The sequence below is a fragment of the Rhinatrema bivittatum genome, chromosome 10, assembly GCF_901001135.1.
Source record: "Rhinatrema bivittatum chromosome 10, aRhiBiv1.1, whole genome shotgun sequence".
In the NCBI taxonomy this organism is placed as follows: Eukaryota; Metazoa; Chordata; class Amphibia; order Gymnophiona; family Rhinatrematidae; genus Rhinatrema; species Rhinatrema bivittatum.
In genome coordinates, this window is record NC_042624.1 from 47,694,429 (window position 1) to 47,714,554 (window position 20,126).

At 41.9% G+C, this 20,126-nt stretch overlaps 1 protein-coding gene across 1 annotated transcript in view; it reads right to left on the reverse strand.

The window, feature by feature from the left end:
* The window catches only part of COL11A1 (collagen type XI alpha 1 chain), a 623,839-nt gene that overhangs the window by 503,571 nt on the left and 100,142 nt on the right, over nucleotides 1–20,126 (reverse strand). The window contains 1 exon segment of the mRNA XM_029618381.1: nucleotides 6,020–6,182. Coding sequence (XP_029474241.1) covers nucleotides 6,020–6,182 — 163 coding nt within the window.

Consider the following 20,126-nt stretch of genomic DNA (forward strand, 5'->3'; position numbering starts at 1 on the left):
ACCTAAGTCCTGCTGGCCACCAGGACTCAAGGACTCAACCTGCAGGGGAGGCAGCTGGTATAGGTGAAGTTCCAGTCAGTCCCACCTACGGGCTTCACTGCCATCTGCCAACATGGGCCTAGTAAGTTTGCTCACTAGGTGGCATCAACCACACCTCAGCCACAAGGGTCCACTTCCTTGACAGCATCACACACAGAGTAGCTAGTCAGAGGTAAACCAGGCAGAGGTAAACCAATCATGCTGACTTCTCAAAGCAGAAGAGTCCTCAGAACCACCATATATCTCCTGACTGGGTGCAGCCACATCACATGGCTCCGCGATCTCTGCCTGGAGCATAGACACGCCAGCATCATCAGATTGTGACTACTCTAGGCACAGGGTCAGATCTTGGGTTGCTGCAGGGTTCACAGGAAGAGTTCTGTCAATTGGGGGAAAAGATGTTGCCGAGTCTGGGGAAGAGGTGAGCATGACTCTTTCTTGCTCAGTTCCTAATGTCTCCACTCCTGATACTGCAATCTCCCAAACAATGTGGGTGTCCATTGGGCGATAAGAAGTATTCTGAAGGGGCTGCAGAGAAAGTCCTCACCTTAGCCTTCCTCTTCCAACCAGCATGAGGGATATTTCTCACATGTAAAAAACAGGTAAATCAAAGCAAGAAGCTGCACCATGGTGTATCAGCTATGACACCATCTTGGATTCTCCGCTAGTAGCATATATTTGTCTCAGAGATTAAGCTATGCATGGATGGTACTGTGAAAATGTGAATGGCTCATTAAATCAGTTACAATTTTTTGATTGTCCCATCTGTTACTTGGATAACTTTGATAATTCTAGAGCTAATACATGCCAATGAGTGATGACCTCCTGGAATATATGCATTTATCAAACCAAAACCAATCAGGGCTTACCCAACTACTTTGGTGACTCTGTTTATTTAAAATATTTATAGTTTGCATATAATAATAAAAATTAAGCTAGGCAGATTCCATATACAACATTAAAGAATCATAAAACACACAAAGCACAGAACAAATTAATAAGATCAAATTAACAAAACATATTCTCTAACAGGGAAGGCTTATCTAAATAAAAATGCCTTTGGCATTTTAAGAAAGCCTTTCAAATCTTGAAAAGAGTGCAAATCCTCTGGCAGCTCATTCCACAATCTTGCCCCAAGAATAGATAACCTCAGGTCAATCAAACATCCCTGTGAAGGTGATGATGTATTTGGATGTCTGTCCTATCAATTTTAAATGATACTTTTTGTGCCTTCCTTGGTGACCATGGGTAATGAGGAACAAGGGTTCAATGTCAGAGGGAGCCTGAGAAACAGCTACCCCATACAAGGAAGGCAGCAGATGTACAACAAATTACCTACTCCTGACTCCAGGCCCCTCCTTCACTCTGTTCAAATTTGCTGGGACTGGGGAGGTCTCACCCTAACCCCCACTTATACTTTTCTTGGTCCTTCTCAAATCCTAAATGGCAAGAGCGAAGCCCGCTTATTCCCATTCTGGGTCCAGAACTTTTAAATTGGTACCATCCACATGGAGGAGGGCACTAAAGTGATGTAATTTGGTGCTTTCTCCAGCGCGGCTGATGCTATTTTGTCCTATATATCACACCATGCAGACAGCACGATTTTTAAAATTCCAGGCCGGGGCAGGCACAAGTGGGCTTTGCTCCTGCCCAATAGAATTTGAGAAGGACCCAGGAAGGGGGCAAGTGAGGGCCAGAGTGGAAGATTCCCAGCCCTGGCAAATTTGAAGGGGAAGGGTAGAAGGGATCCAGAGAGGCACAAGCTGAGTCTGGGCTCAATTTCTTTTCTGGGCCAGGATTGGGATCAGAGGGGCTCGGCCAGAAAAGCCTGGGCCCTGGATTAAATTGTGACAGGATGGATGGGAGGGAAATTTTTTTATTTTAATGGTTTTTAAGTTTGACAAACTGAACCAAAAAATATTAAAAAATTGAAAACAAAAAAAATAAAACCCTGATAATAAAAAACAAACTGAACAGAAAATTTGAAGCTGCACATTCCTAATCTCCCCGTTCCTTCCAGAGTATACATGTTTAGATTTTTACATCTGTCCCCATATGCTTTAAGGTGATCATTTTAGTAGCAGCCCTCTGCACCATTGCCATTCGGTTTATATTATTTTGAATGTGTGGTCTCCGTAATTGTGCAGAGAACTCAAAATAATAACTCACCAGAGACTTATACAAAAGGTAATATCACATCTTTTTTTCTTGCTGGCTGTTCTTCTTGTTCTGCACCCAAACATCCTTATGGCTTTTTCTGTTGCCTCATCCCTTATCCACCTGATAGCGACCTTGAGATCAGATGCAATCATCCCCAGATCCTGCTCTTGCTTTGTATACAGAACTTCATTCTTTGTACATAAATACTAGTCCCTTAAAGGTGAATTTTAAAAGCCCAGCATGCATCAAAACTGGGAGATACACGAATATATCAGGCCGGTACACGCCTAGTAGATTTTGAAAGGCGCCTGCATATGCTCGTACCTCCCGCTACGCACACAAATGAAAAGTTCTGAAAAAGGGGCGGGGCATGGGCATTGTTGGACTTTGACTTCAATTTTACATGCAGGCACTCACGCGCACAGGTGCACGCCAAGGTCCCGTGATGTGTAACTTCACTTCTGCTACGGAGGACGTGTAAGTAATAAAATAATGCAAATTAGATAGATCAGTGGGGTTTTAAGAGTCAGGACTAACAGGTGTGAAGGGAGGCTATGAAGCTAGGCAGGGTTGGTACAACCAACTGTGCAAACCGTGCACTTGCACAGGGCGATGGCCTGGAGGTGGCGGCAGCGGCTTCAGAGCCGCAACCGAGTTGAGTGAACTGCCGGTGCCGCTGCACTGCAAAGAAGAGGAGGAGACACGGCGGTGAAGAGGAGGGAGTTGCAGGACCACGTGGCAGCTTCCAACATACCACGCAATGAAGATGAGGTGGCGGCGGAGGGCTGCCTAGTGAAGGAGGAGCAGAAGCACTGCATGGTGAGGAAGAGGAGCCATATGGCCACACGGCGGTTCCCAACCTGCCATGCGGCGAAGAGTTGCAGAGCTGCAGGACTACATGCTAGGTGGCCAGAAGGAATAAACAGGCCATTAGGCAGCTCTGAACCTGCCCCACGGAAGAAAGGGAAGGCCAGGGCTGCTGGGAGTGGCCTTGGTGTATGTATATGTGTGTCTAAGCTTGTGTGTTTCTGAGCATGTATATATATGTGTGTTTGCATGTGTGTGTGTGGGTGAGCATAAGCAGAGTGTGTGTGGGTGTCTGAGCATGTGCATGTGAGAGGAGGCATGTGTGTGAAAGAGGGAGCATGTGTGTGTGTGTGACAGAGAGAGAGAGAGAAAGAGAGAGGGAGCACTGAGACAGATACAAGCTCTAGGGATGATGGAATAAGAGGTCTAAATAGTAGTAAGTTCTTTCAAGCATGTATGTGTTTGTGAGCATGTGTGTGTGTGTCTGAGCATGTATATGTGAGAAAGACAGGAATCTTGTGTGTGTGTTTTTGTGTATATAAGAGGGATCATGTGTGTGATTGTATGAACATGTATATGTAGGAAGGAGCATCTGTGAACATGTGAATGAATGCGAATGTGTGTGAGAGAGAGGAATCATGTGCATGTGAGCATGTGTATGTAAGAAGGAAAATGTGCATGTATGAGAGAGAGATCATAAGTAGTGTATGTGTTTTTATAGATTATATATTTATGAAAGAGAGAGGGGAGAAATTTTGTGCATCTCTGTCACACTAATCCAAGTCAATCTCACAGTGACTAGAAATCAAAAGTTTCCAGGTATCGAGAGTGTGACTTATTTTATACTTATTAGTTTAAATTTTTGGATGCTGTTTGATGTGTCTGCTGTTTTAAAATATTTTATTGGTGTTTGAGAAATTTAAAACTAATTGTTTATGAGTTTTTAATTATTCAATCTTCCACCAGCTGTTTTTAAATATTCATTTTATTAGTATGTTTATACTATTATGTATTTATTATGTTTCTTAATTTTAATATTTACTGTCTGAGGATTGGTAATTTCTGTTTTTCCATTATTGCACTGCATAGAGTCTGAATTGTTCAGGTTTTGGCTGCATATTTCTACTTCTATTTTATGGTTTCTTTTTCCTGTATTTGGTGAGGGTCCGCCTGTGTTCTGCATGTGTGATTGAGGAGGGGGTATTCTGCTAGCACATAGGAATCTACAGCAGATCGGTTTCTTCTATAGAAGAAAGAAGGTGTATTGGTGTTTTAGGGCCTAGTGTAGGGTTGTTACTTTTTTAAGTAACAACCCTACACTAGGTCCTGGTGAAGGAGGAACAGTAGCACTATATACACTAAACCTCCCACACGAAAACAGTTAATACTGTTTTCGTGTGAGAGGTTTATTATATTGTAGTTGTAATTTACTCATGACTTTCTGAGGGTCAAACCCACACCTAACACTCATTACAATAGCCCTAATGCCATATGGTTCCAAGTGTCTTTTTTGTAGGATTTTCTGGTTGTCACCAAAGAAGTGCATGCAAATACTTTTGATATTTCTTTTACCTCAGAAGACTGTCCTTTGAATATTCTTTTTCATGCAGAATCTTTCTATAAATGCATAATTTTTAACCGTGTACATGGAGAGAGCAGGAGGCGGGGGTTCAAGATTATAAGATTTGATTAGGACACCTAATACTCTTGCTCCAGCAATGGGTTCTAGGGGAGGGCATGACAGTTTAGGGTAGGGCATGACAGTTTTTAAAGTTTAGGCTGCTGGAAGGAGCTGGGCTTTTTTTGGCAGGCCCGAGACAGAGAATGAATGAAATGTGGTGGGGGGATGGGGGGGCAGCACAATAATTGTTCACTCAGGGCAGCCGAAAAGCACGCACCGGCCCTGAAGATAGGGGGATTTGGAAGTCCTATCCCTTACCTGGGCAAAATAGGAACTGGGAATGCTGGCAAATGCGTTGGCGCACAAGTATATTAATATCCCCCCAGTTATGTGATAGAAATGGCATTTGCGCATAGGCGCGTGTCCACTTCAAATTGTGTACACATGTGCACACGGTCAGTCTATTTTATAATGTGTGCTCTTATACACACGCATGTTATAAAATGGCCACATGCCAACAAATGTATGCACATGTGTGCCCGTGCACCTTTTTAAAAGTTACCGTCTCTAGTTTTTGAAACCCAAATACATAACTGAATATTTTAGCATTAAAGCTTAGCTTCCAGACTCTTGACCATTCCTTCACTAGATCTCTCCTCATGTTATCCAACCCTTCCAGATTGTTAACACTGTTGCAGATTTTGTTAGCATCTACAAAAACAAGAACCTTCCCTAATAGCCTTTCCACAATATCTCTTATAAAAATGTGAACTCTAACTGGTAATCCCCTTTTCTTTAAAGTGGATTCTGTTTGCCACTACCCTTTGATGACTCCTGTGTAATCAGTCATTTTAGGGCAGATACCTACTATGCTCAGTTTGCTTACAAATTGCCTAAGTGGAACCTTGTCAAGGTCCTTACTGAAATCCAAGTATATTTATATTACATCTAGCACTCTTCCCTGATCTAACTCTTTGGTGACCCAGTCAAACAAATTTGTTAGATTCATGTGACAAGACTTATTTCTGCTAAAAAAAAAACCCAAAAAAAACCCCATCTAATTAAAATAAAGGACCAACCCCATGGTCTACTGATAACACTGAGTATTATTAAGTCCCATAGACCTGGAAAACTTAATTTGAAATTTAGGAAGCCAACCAGTTCTTTCAAACAAATTTTCATGTCTTGCAAAGTAATAATAAAACTGAACTCTGGTTTTTGAATGACTTTATATAACTTTTAGATGTAAAAATCTTCCAAATAAAGATTAACTAGAATCTGAACTGTAGAACACCAAGGTCACTATGGGAAAATTTTGACCTTTTGAGTTTTTGGAGCAACATGAGTAACTTCTGCCAATCATTGTATTAACTAAAAATAATGAATTGTTACCTCAAAAACTTCCTCATCCAGAATTCTGGTTCCAAAGACCGAGATGCCATTTGTGTCAATAATTGCTTTGTCACTTCTCCTAAGTGGTTTTGTGGTTTTCTTCATGCAGTCTACAATCATAGCAACAGTTTTCTTTTCCACACTGATAGCTATCCGATGCCACCTAGCAAAGAAACAGAAAGATTGTTTTTAAAAGAACATAGTATGCCAAAGAATGGGGAAATTCTATTGAAAGAAATCTAAATTCAGAAATTGCATAACATGGTGAATATGTATTTAAATTATGTTTCCTTCCAATGTATTTGATAGAGGAAATACTCTATGAGAGGGTCTCTTGTAAGAACGAAAATTCACTTGAGTCAATTTCAATCTCTTCCACAGTCCAATTAGTGCAGAGCTCTAGAACTCATATTGGTCTTAGAGAAAACTGAAGGTTTTGTAGATTGAGATATTTTTTGAAGGACCAAAGAAAGAAATTAAACTTATGAGACTTCACTTCTTCTAATGTCTAATTTCAAATGTAGAGATCTCCCAAACTGCATTGTAACACAGTAAAATGAAACAGAAATGATTGTGTATATGTTATTCCATCCAGTATTTACTTTAATACTGCATGTTGCTTACCCAAATTTGTAGGAATAACATTCTAAAAATTAATAACCTGACTTGCTGGCAATTAATTTTAGCCATGCAATGATAGCACCTTGATTATACAGAAATCACATCATAAGTCAAAGAATCCTACCACACAGCACAGGACTTGGCCTATACCAATAACCGCTGCTGTTTAAAGTCAGTTTGCAAATGATACCCCGTGGTCTTATGTTTTTTTTTAAAGAGCCCTTCCCATTCTAGAGGGACTAGTTAATAACCTGCATTAACACCTAGGTATTAATACCTGGTTTTTAAAATGGATTAGTTTTCACTAAACTGTGGTATGCAGATTCAGCAGTTTAGCTAACACTGCAGAAGGGGCTAGTTCCCATACTGCTCCCATGCCAAATATCCTACCAACAAGAGCCCTTCCCCTGCAGGCCATCCCCAACCCAGAATCCCCCAAAAGTTAAAATGAATAAGCCCCATTGTCAGTTTAAAACCCCACCCCACCCCAAATTTTTAAAAAGACCCTCACCCAAGCCTCCTCCTTCCTGAAACTCTTCCCCATAACTCCCCATAACCAAAAGAGCCTCTGGGTCTTAACTGGGGCAGGACTGATCCCCAGTTATTCCTGGACTGCTGGCCAGCAAACTTAAGGCTCCCTTTTGTTCTATTTGTGCTGAGCAAAGGGGAACATATGAGTAATTGGTACTATTTTGAATGTCATCACTAGCAATGCAGGAGTAATTGAGAATCATACCTGCTCCAATTAAAACACAGAGGATTATTTCAGTACAGGGAAGTTATGGTGGGAAGGGCTCTTAGTGGGATCTGTTAGCGAGGGGTGGAGAGTCATTTTTGGAATTTGGGGTGGTGATAGGGTTTGGAACCAGGAGAGAACTTACACATTTTAACTTCAGGGTGGGCAAAACTGAGTAGGGGCAAGTCTACAGGGTGGGGGAGGCTTGTTTTGGAGGGTTATTTAGTACAAGGAAGTAGCTGTGCCACAGTGAGGAGAATGCGACCTCAAAGCTTCAGGCACATTTTAGCTTTTCATAGGGACAGGGGAGAGGTTGGGGACAGGTGGGGCTGATCATCAGTATGCACATTAGAGTAGGATGTGCTTGGCTCAAGAGAGTTAACTACAGTTTAAGAGTGGTAGCTAATAATCGCTCATGGCCAGCTTTAATGCGTCTCTTGCAAGCTGCGTCAACAGGATAATGGGCTCATCATCATGATTTTGATTGCTAATGAATTCATCTACCTGCTAGCATGAGGAATGCTTTTTAGATTGTGCTAATGTGAACATTTAATTTACTAAGCCATGCCAGCAGTTTTAGCATGTGCTAAAACTTGTATTAGCATGAACGCAGTTTCAGTGGTTAAATGTGTCCATTTAGAGTTCTATATTTTCAAAATTCAGCTGGTGGCATGCCAGTACAATGCAAAAACCTCAAAAAGCACAATCTCGTAGAGAAGTCACCTTTTCAGATATTGAGTCTTTGCTACTAAGTGATTGCTCAGAATTTGTGGCTATTGCCAAGAGAAAATATAAGAAGGAACAGCTCAGTAAAGAAACCAATTAGTAAAGCAAGTCAAACAATTTTATTTGTTCCACAAAAGACAAATATGAATACTTTGAATGGAAAGAACAATCAGAAACTGCTGCTTAAACTTTAAACTCTATATTTAGACACTTATAAGTCTGCTCCTCATTTAAATGGCTCAGTTTTGCAGACCAGCAATTTGTAACTGGATCCCAAAGGTTCATCTCTGATCTAGTGCCATTTACCCTCAAGATTGCATTTAAAAAAAAAAAAAAAAGAAAGAAAACAATAATGCTGGAAACAGTTTAGGGGGAGGGTAATTTTATAACAGCCCACACAAGGTTAAAGTCTGCCCGTACTTTGTATGCTCAGACTTTAGCTTGAATTTCCAAACAGATTTATGCACATAAATGTGCTTTGTGAATTCATGGGTTGTCCTGGTACACACACACAGCCAGGAAATTACACCTGATCTTCAGCAGATGACCCTTTCTGCACGGACATTTTTCGGCATATGTTTAAAAATCAAAAGTAAGTGTGGAAACGCTTTCCCTGCCTCGATTCCCCACCCCCACCTCCACAATGCCTTTTGCTAGTGCAGATAAATGTTTATGGAAATTGGGGTTTCACAGGTGCATTTTCATTGATTTTCAAAGCACCACTTATGCACATAAAACTGGATTTTATCTGCATAAGTTGCTTTGGAAATTGAGCCATAAAAATCTATTTCAAATGGTTTTACTTTAATATGTAAAAAGGCCCATACTGGGTAAGGTTGTGGTTAAGGAACCATAAATACTGTAATTTCTCCTCAGTCTGAACTCTTAACCAGAATGTGGGATGACCAAGCAACCTTCTTAGGCTTGGAGGCAGAAACCGCTAACCCCAGCCTCTTCTTTACAGGCTAAAGCTTTATTTACACTTCTCAACATACAATCACAGTAGAGTGCCTACCTTCAACAGTAGTAGTCACAGCTTCAGTTAAGACAGCAATGTAATTAGGAGCTACCTTCCCCTTTGCACAGACTGCTTCCCTCCAGCAGTTTACTTATAGCTTTGGTTAGGTCAGCAACGTATGCAGGAGCTGCCTTCTCCTGGAGACCTGTACCGGGCATGCTGATCCCAGCTGGGTCCTGCCCACAGAGCTCTCGCCATCTATGGGATTTAATGTGGACCAGGGATCTAGCCTGGTCCCCCACAGGTTAGCGAGGGGAGGTAAGGCCATCCTTCACACAGAAATGATAATATCCATATTCAGCTTCTGGCCATCTGGGAAAAGTTAGCTAGGATATTCAGCAGCGTAGGCATGCCATTGATATACCCTGCTATCTTACAGTTAGCAGGAAAAATGTATCCAGCTAACTTTAGAACTCCTCTTCAGCTGTTCTAAATTTATGCAGTTACCACAGCCAGATAATTCTAAAAATTGGAGTTATCTGACTAATGCCTGAATTTTCAAAGTGTTGTGCGCGTAAAATGCAAGGGTTATGCGTGTGACCGGACCATGCACACTGAGCGCATTTTAGAAACGGCCCAGCCATGCGCGTAATCCCCAGTATGCACAGAAGTGCTGGGCCAATGAAAAGGGGTGGGCCAGAGGCAGTGTCTGGGTGGGGAGGGGCAGGGTGGGGGCCGACCGAGACAGAGGCCATTAGGCTCTGTCCCAGGGAAGTACGCATCGGCAGCAGACCAGTGCATGAAGTTACTTCTGCTCCAAAGGAGCAGTAAGGTAAAAAACAAAAAAAAAAATTGAGTAGCACCTGTCCAAGTACAGATCCCTAAGGCACTCCACTGTTTACCTTTTTCCACTGTGAAAACTGACTATTTAATCCTATTCTCTGTTTCCTGTCTTTTAACCAACTTGCAATCCACAGAAGGACATCGCTTCCTATCCCATGACTTTTTAGTTTACTTAGAAGCCTCTCGTGCAGGAATATCATAATGCCTCTGTATCACTCCATGATGAGACTGCATCTTGAGTATTGTGTGCAGTTCTGGTTGCTATATCTCAAAAATGATATCGTAGATTTAGAAAAGGTACAAAGAAGTAGGGATGTGAATCGTTTTAGGACGATTAAAATTATCGTCCGATAATTTTAATATCGTCTTAAACCGTTATGGAACACAATACAATACAGATTCTAACGATTTATCGTTATAAATCGTTAGAATCGTGAGCCGGCACACTAAAACCCCCTAAAACCCACCCCCGACCCTTTAAATTAAATCCCCCACCAAATAACTTAAATAACCTGCGGGTCCAGCGGCGGTCCGGAACGGCAGCGGTCCGGAACGGGCTCCTGCTCTGAATCTTGTCGTCTTCAGCCGGCGCCATTTTCCAAAATGGCGCCGAAAAATGGCGGCGGCCATAGACGAAAAAGATTGGATGGCAGGAGGTCCTTCCGGACCCCCGCTGGACTTTTGGCAAGTCTCGTGGGGGTCAGGAGGCCCCCCACAAGCTGGCCAAAAGTTCCTGGAGGTCCAGCGGGGGTCAGGGAGCGATTTCCCGCCGCGAATCGTTTTCGTACGGAAAATGGCGCCGGCAGGAGATCGACTGCAGGAGGTCGTTCAGCGAGGGTTCCGGCGCCTCGCTGAACGACCTCCTGCAGTCGATCTCCTGCCGGCGCCATTTTCCGTACGAAAACGATTCGCGGCGGGAAATCGCTCCCTGACCCCCGCTGGACCTCCCGGAACTTTTGGCCAGCTTGTGGGGGGCCTCCTGACCCCCACGAGACTTGCCAAAAGTCCAGCGGGGGTCCGGAAGGACCTCCTGCCGTCCAATCTTTTTCGTCTATGGCCGCCGCCATTTTTCGGCGCCATTTTGGAAAATGGCGCCGGCTGAAGACGACAAGATTCAGAGCAGGAGCCCGTTCCGGACCGCTGCCGTTCCGGACCGCCGCTGGACCCGCAGGTTATTTAAGTTATTTGGGTGGGGGATTTAATTTAAAGGGTCGGGGGTGGGTTTTAGGGGGTTTTAATGTGCCGGTTTTTCGATTTTTCGATTTTTCGATTTTTCACGATTTTTAACGATTTTTCACGATATTTTACCCCCCCAAACGGCAACAATACGATTCCCTCCCCCTCCCAGCCGAAATCGATCGTTAAGACGATCGAGGACACGATTCACATCCCTACAAAGAAGTGCGACCAAAATGATAAAGGGGATAGAACGTTTCCCTCATGAGGAAAGGTTAAAGAGGTTAGGGCTCTTCAGCTTGGAGAAGAGACAACTAAGGGGAGATATGATAGGTCTATAAAATACTGAGTGGACTAGAATGGTAAACATCAATCAGTTATTTACTCTTTCAAAAAGTTTAAAGAATAGCAGACATGTAATGCACTTACTATGTAATATTAGTAGCCATTCCTTTCCTAATAATTCCTAGTATTCTATTTGCTTTCTTGGCCATTGCTGCACATTTAGCAGAGGATTTCAACAAATTATCCACTACAGCATCTAGATTGCTTTCCTGGGTGGTGACTCCCAATGTGGAACCTTGCATTGTTTAGCTATAATTTGGGGTGCTCTTCCCCACATGCATCACTTTGCACTCGTCCACATTAAATGTCATTTGCCATTTAGATGCCTAGTCTCCCAGCCTTGAAATATCTTCTTGTGATTTAACAACTCTGAATTATTTTGTATCATAAAATTTGAAAACCTAACTCACTGTTCCCATCTCTAGGTCATTTATAAATATGTTAAAAAGCAGTGGCCCCAGTACAGATCCCTGGGACTCTCCTTGCTCCATTGAGAAAATTGACCATTTAGCCCTACTCCTTGTTTTCTAGCTTTAAACCAGTTCTCAATCCACAATTGCCTCACATGACTTTTTAATTTCCTCAAGAGTCTCATGAACTACTTTGTCAAACACTTTCTAAAAACTTTTTCAGTGGGCTCACCTTCATCCACACGTTTATTCATGCCTTCAAAAAACATTGTTGAGGCAAGACTTTCCTTGGCTAAATCATATTGCAAATATTTAAGTAAATTAATGGGTCTATGTACTAATTTGAAGCTGACTTTACATGCTAATTTGTCCTTCATGCACATGTATACGATCAATTGGAACCAGTGGGAAGGAGGAAATCATGCTATCTTCTGACCCCCATCTTCATTTTATGAACTTTGGATGAAGGTATTTGGCCGGGGTAAGGGGGAGGAAGGGAGGTGCTAGGGAGGACATCAGAACTTTGGAGCCTTTTCTTCTGCAGGCAGGGGCAGAGGAACATCAGAGACCTAGATCTGCTTCTTCTGCTTTCAGGGTGCGGGGAGTGGCTGAATCAGGGTCTTGGAGCTCCTGCTTCTTGGATACTATAGTGTAAATGGGGGGACAGCCATATCAGCAAGTGCATTAGCTAACCCAGTGGGTTAGTGCAAATTGTGTGAAGTAACTAATGAGCTACTTATGCAGGATGTGCAACATATTTCCATATTTTCAACAGTAAGCTGATTTGTCTGTGTTAATGTTAACATGGACTAAGGCAGGCTTACGCATTTGTATATATTTAAATCTTTTTATTATTATTAGACCAAACAATACACACAGTCAGACCCTGGTGCATGCATTTGTATTAATCAGTGCATCAAAAGCAAGTGTCACTGTGCGTTAAAACTTATGTCAACATTTGCATTAGCATTTGATGTTCATCAAATGCTAATGTAGGTGTTAACTCACTTTAGTGCATAGACTCCCATCCCATTGTAATGAAATGATTTGTTCAATTGCCTGCTTCACTATGGTAAGACATACATTATTAAATACAGGGGATATGGTATTTTTATTATTTGGTTACTGTTATAGTAAATTTTCTGAACGTGGACTGCTTGAGCCAGAGAGGAAAACTCATGCTATTTGTACCTTTTAATTTGAGAAGGTAAAAATAATTGTTGCTTTGTAAATAATTCCTTGATATATAGAAATAACACCAAAATAGCTTGCTTTTCAAAATATGTAAAATCTTTCTCAATTATAAAGGTACAGTATCTTTCAAAAAAAGAGTCAGTTTCCAGCGTTTCATTTCACTATACCTTACTACTCGGTCAGGAGCTTTTGAATTTTATTTATACCACTTATGTACTGAAGATCAGTTAATTAAGTCTGGATCTAAATTACAAGTGTCAGCAATACACAGTAGGATGCTGGATCCAAAAATGCAGAATTCTCTCCCCAGGCAAAATCTTCAATGATATCTTTGTGCAGCTCGATAAAGCCACACTTCCTGTTTTCTACCAGTTTCCTGAGTAAGCAGAACTCTTTCCAGTACCATTTACCTACTGGCACACTTCCTTAGCAAAAAAAGGAGACCAAGTTTGCCCAAGAATATAGTTTGTCTTTTTAAGTACATTCACGCTGTAGCCTACTGATATGTTAGGAGACATTTAAATTCTATTTTTAAAAGGATTTCATCCACTATGTGCCCTTTGGAAATGCTTAAATCTGAAAACTATTACAAAGAAACGGAGCAAAAGGAGACTGACTGAAATCCCTCATACTCTGCCGCTGATACAGCCAACAAAATCTCCAAGCAATTCCTGAAGTCAGATCTCATATGCTAGCCCATATGTACACAGAATACATAACTGTAGCAATGCCAGATGTCATGGTTTAAAAGTAACCCTTCCTGTTCTATAATTTAAGATTCACTCATTTTTAATGGTGCATGTATTCTAATACATTTCAGTTGCAGTTTTACGGCACATAATTCTTTCCATCCAAAAAGTCTTTATTTGCACATTAAAAAAAGATTTAAAGACTGGGAAAATGGTAAAAGGAGTAGTAAAAGACTGCAAGTCAGTTTGGTTGCACGGTTTTGAAGCAGCACATCTTTTGACCAAGGATTTAATTTCCAGCTACCACTGGCACTGGGAGGGAATAAATTCCAGAGTAAAAAAATGTGCAAGTGAAAATTTGTACAAAAAAGATTTCCCCTAATTCTTTCTTCTCTGTCTCATAACTGAAGTTGGTTTGCATTTCCCTGACAGATGGATTAGCTTTGCGATGATTAGCAGCAGCAGCATGATCAATTCTGCCAGCTTTCCATTTCACTAATCTCTTCATAGTTGCATCTGCTGTGTCTACGATAACTATTCCTCAGTCACTGTACGCTGTAACAACCACAACTGTATCTTGATGCCAAGCTTATGTTTCTGATGAATGATCTCCTTGCTTCCACAAATGTCTTAGAATAAAAAGGAGGAGACTTGGTTTCTTGATGCAGGTGATGATCATGGTTTACCTTTGCTAAACAGAGACTGTGGTGTGTTCCTTTCCCTTCTTATCATTGGGCTGGGCAGCACCATCCTGACATTCTTTTCTTTATTGAAGATTGCTTCTAGTGCCTGTGACATTGCTTTCCTTATTCATATTCATAGGGACTTTGGTCTTAGCAGGAAGAGCTGGAGTGCTGCCTAGGCCGGGTTCAATTCTTGTAGTTCATGGTGATCAAAATTATGTTGATAGTCTTGGGAGCTGGATTGCATTGGGAGAGTCATTTGCTGTCATACCTGTAGCAGTGATGGCTCCAGATGGACTTTTTCTCATCTGTATGTCCTCAAAACCTCTGCCACATATTGTTTTCTTTGTTCTGCTGCTGTTACTCATTTACCAAAATTTACCAGAATATTGTCACAGTATAGCGGTATTAGTGAAATTTTTTTTAAGAGTCATATTGTTGTCAGTTTCAATATCTCTCTGCCCCTGTAAAAACTGTCTCTCTAAGAACCAGATTTATAGTTTGAATAATATCAAGATTAAAAAAAAATGCATAAAATCCACAGGTTTGTGTAGGGATCTTGATAATTCCCTCCTAGAGTTTAATTGGGAAATATCATTAATTTGGGGAGAGACATAATGGTAACCTTGTGAGTTTGCAGCTCCTCTATGTGAAAGCTAGCAAAGGATATGTCCCTCTGGTTCATAAAGCCAGATCATCATTTTACCTTGTGGATTCCCTGTTTCCTGTTGAGGAGTTAGCAAGCTCTGACTTATCTATTAATTGAGATGATGCCTCTGTGGAGTCCTTTAGTTAGATGGGAGATTCTGTCCACCCTCCCAAGCCATTATATATTCTTCAGTTGATTTATTTAAGTTTGGAGCACCCAGTAACTTAGGACTCATTTAAACTAATTTAATTTCTGCTTTACAATCTAATGGGAAAGGTTCCCTTCATGTAAGAGGAATCTATGATCATCAAGATCCAAGAAGAAGATGAATTCCAACCATCCTGAGAGGAAGAAGGAGAAAAAGGAGAGAGAAGAGGAGATTGGAGCCATTCAGAGCCGATGTATATCAACTGGAGATTTGGAGGAGAGGATTGTAGTGGAGGAGTAGTATGAGGGCATTATGGCTAGTCTCTTTCTCTCTCTCTCCCCCAGTGGTTGAAGGAGGGCCCTGATAGCTAGTCTGGCTCTCCAGCAGTGTAAAACTACTAAAAATGGCATTTGCGAAAACATTGCAAGGCACGATAAAGCCCTATCGCATGGCTTTATGCAAATGAAAAAGGTGTAGTTAAAATATGTGTTAAAGCCGTCCAATATGGCTTCACAAATCAAGAAGCCAGCCAGCTTGGCCACAAAACCCATCCCAAACTCCTCCCCTTGTTCTAATTTGCATTGCACTATGCGTTATGGCATTTTCGCATGCATTAAAGGCATTTTTTTGCATGTGAAAACACCTTATAGCAGTTTGATAAATGACCCCCTTAGATTGTAAGCCCTCTGGGGATAGGGAAATACCTATAGTACCTGAATGTAATCCACTTTGAAGTGCTGAAAAAAGTGTGAAAAGCGGAATCTAAATAAATAATAATAATGCTATCATATCATATCAACATATCAACAAATAAATCCAATAATGCAGGGGGGTGTCAGGTCAGGTGAACCATCTACAGAGGCTGTACTGAAGTAGAAAAATGTTTTTATTCACACAGTATAAGTTCAGGCAGACAAATCTTGCATTTTGAAGTAGTGCAACAAATAATTATAGTAGCAATTGTTGTCCCCCAACACGACCATGTTTCACACTGGCTGCATTGGGAAGGACAAAGGAATAGACCAAGAAGATCTTCAATAGTATGGAAACAAACAGGATCAGCTGGACTTTTCAAAAGGTTATGTATATCCGTGAATGAAGCCTACACACCTTGTACAAAAGAAGGTTTCTTTTGCATCGTCATCATCAGATGATTCTTCAGGTGATGAACTATGTCCCACCATTCGCTTGTATCCAGCACCATCAGTGGACAGTCTTTCAACATCTTCATCTTTTCCGTCTTCTTCATCTTCTTTCTTGGACTCATGCCATGCTCATCAACCAGCACAAACATTACCCGCCCAAGGGCACCAACGTTTTCCCAGTTCACTTTGGAACAGAGTGACTCGCTCTCAGTGACAGCAACCCATCTGTGGCAATGAAGTATTCAATGGACTCTCTTATATTCAATTTTTCCTCTTAAGACCTTACCTCTGCTGAATTTTCTGTTCTCCAGCTAGGCCTCTCCTTTGACCCCTCAGTTAATTTTGATTTATTTTCTATTCACACATATTTATTTCATTTTTTTTGACTGTTGAAATTAAAATTTTTCCTTTGTCCTTTTGTTTAGGACCCTTAAACAGTGCAGTTTTTTGATTCGTTACATTTTTATCCATAGTTCAAGTAGTCAGTGTGTTTTGAGTCCCATCACCACCTTTTACAGTTACCCGATACTGTCCTTGGTTGTCACCACAGCTTTCCTTCACAATTGTTTATTTTAGGCTAGGTTTTTAAATTTCTTTGGGCTATTACCGTTGTTCCTGTTGTGCATGTCTATTCTCCTGGCTCTGTTTTGGAGATGTCATGTTAGTAATTAGTAATTACTATCTTCACCTTGGAGACACTCTTTTCATTTCAACCATTTATATATTATATTTTTTTTTCATTTTCATTTTTACATTATTATTGTGTTTTTCACGCATATCTGCCTTTTATCATCTACTTCTATGTTTGACAGATTTGTTTCCATACTATTGAATATCTGCTTGGTCTCTTTCTTTGTCTCGCCCGATGCAGCCAGTGTGAAACACAGCCATGTCGGGGAGCCAACAATTGCTGCTATAATTATTTGTTCCACTACTTGCAAATGCAAGATTTGTCTGCCTGAACTTATACTGTGTAAATAAAAACTTTTTTCTATTTCAGTACGGTCTCTGAGCCTGTAGATGGTTCACCTGACCTGACACACCCCTGCCTTATTGGATCATCCTGATATTGAAATGGAGAGAATGAGAAGGATTTGTTCCATTCAGGTACAGTGATGAGATTGAGGAGTAAGAGAAGACAACATAAATGAGGCAGGACATAAATGACTGTATAATACAAATTCTATCTTTGTGTGGTGCCCCCTTGGGTCTGCCACTAGATGGGCCTAGGTCCCTGCTAAGAAGCTTTACATCTATGAGTCTTCCATTCCTTTCTGCCATTCCCAACCTGGAGAGGTTTGGATTGGATGCTTCATCGTATTTAGTGCAGCCATTTTAGTAATCTGTATGATCATTTTGGGTTAGCTTCAGAGCAGTGAGGATGAAATTGACAGGGGTTCCAGAGTCAGAGAAAACCTCCTGGAGAGTAGCATGGGACTACAAGGCAGGACGCGAGGCAAGACAAGGGCTGGTCTTCCACCTAGCCAGCACCCTTCCCCTAGGTTGAGCCCTTGGGTTCTGGGGACTAGTAGGTCTCTGCAGTAACAATATATCATAGTGGTGAGCCTGCACAGGCAGGAGCACAACTAGGCATGGCAAGACTGGACAAGCAAGGTTGAACAGGTAAGGCTGGAGACAAGGCTTGGACAAGGCAGGCTGGAGGCAAGGCTGGCTTGGCAGGCTGGACTGGCAGGCTGGAAAAGCAAGGCTGAATACCAAGCAGGACCTGGAACTAGACAAGACACTGATAAGCAAGGCAAGGACAAGTCTCTGGTTTAGGCATGACTAAACAGGATACTGGAACAGACAGGACAAGGCCAACAAGACAGATTAAGGCAGGAGTTAGCAAGGCAGAAAAGGGAGATAATGAACTAGACCACAGAAGCCCTAAGGCAGCAAGGCTTGGAATAGACAGACTAGGCCCAAAGGCCCCAAGACCAGATACGAGAGAAAATAGGCCAGACAGCCTCAAGATAGGAAACAAAGCAGGATTGGCCCAAGGGCCTCAAGGCAAAGCAAAAAACTAGAAGGCCCAAAGGCCACAAGGCTAGGCAAGGCAACAGGGCAAGAAGGCCCAAAGGCCACAAGGCAAGGAGCTAGAAGGCCCATAGGCTGCAAAGCAAGAACAAGGGTTAGATCACAGAGCCTGAAGTGACACCATGAGAACATAAAGATAGACTGACAAAACAGGTTATTTAGGACAGGAGCTTGGGTGAGGTCCAGGCAGAGAGGAAGAGCTTGCATGACTAGAGATGAGGCATACTGAGAGCCTCTGCTGGCTGGGAGGCATCAAGAAGGTAGGATAAGGCTGCAAAGCAGGCAAAATCCTAACAGTGTTTTTTATATTCTCTGGTGAGGCCTCCCTGACTCATTAGGAGCCTTAGTTAGAAGGAGATTTCTCACTGTGTGCTGCCTGATAGAGGATCTCCCTTCTATTTTTTTGCAGAGAGATAGATTTTTGCCAGATTCCCTTCAGGACTCCCATGAAGGGGCTGAAGACCTATAACCCCACTTTCTACATCCTAGGTGAGGCAAGCACCAGTGACAGTGACAGTACACATAGCATGAGATTTTTGATGTTCAAGATGTATTCTGATTTTTTCAGAAGGGATGGCTGCTTAAACTTTGCACCCTTTGGAGAAGGCTTCCCCCCCCCCCCCCCCCCACCAGATACAAATGAAAAGGGCTAAAGATCTGTGCGCCCTAATATACTCCCTAGATAGGGAAGCAGCAGTCACCAAGAGATTGTTCAGAGAGCAAGTATTTGTATGTTGTTTGTGGGGAGGTTTTTTGACTCACCCCTCCCCACAGGGTTCTAGGGCAGGGACAGCCTGGTTTCTACAACCTACAGACTTTTTCTGCAGGAGAAGTCACCAGTATCAAATATCAAGGAGGAGGGGGTCCAAGATCTTGGAGTTTCCCAATCGGATCTCCACCGCATGGGACCAGGACAGGCGGGGCAATTGTGAATAAACTGGACTCAGGTAAGACTTTCCGTGTTTGAGAGGACCCCTGCAATAGGATTCCCATTTGGCCCACTGGAAAAGCTTTGTGCAGATTAAAATCACCATGGAAAGCTTTACCTAGATACCTGATATAAAGGACACTTACCCAGAAGAGAAAAACACCTTTGTACATCTTCCAGCTGTAAATTGACCTTATGAATAAGGGTAAACAAGATGGCCACTTCATTTTAATTGTTAAAGGATCAGTAAACCTTTAATACACAGTGCCTTGTCCTGACTGGTTTGTCCTATCATCTCATCCTTGAGATGCAGCATCTAACAGAGAGAGAGAGAGACACCACTGCCTGGGCCATAAGTGAGTTTACCCCACAAAAAAGCATTCTACCCTTGGGCCAGAGAATAAAGTTATAGGAGAAGTGCCATCTGGATGCATGCCCCAAAGAGTAAAAATAAATGTTTGCCATTGGGACTTAAAGCCCCCGGCAAGGCTTACATTTAATATTTTACCTACATTGAGAGGGAAGCCTTCAAGTTTCCCTGCCTGTATCCAATAGGAGGGATCAGTAGCTTAAACAACTGAATCCATTGGCTCTAACATCCAATGCTTTATAAAAGACTGCAAGAAGTCAAACTTACTAAAAAGCACTTGTACCATCTTAAAAGACAACACATCAGCTGTAAAGACTTTAAATCGTCATTTCACACCTTATCTGCAAAGAGTAATGCTGGAAACCACCAAAACTCTCACATGTTTTATTAAGTAATGACTTTAATGCTCATCTGTGCTGTTTTCATTTTTGCTGTGTGTAAGGACTTCA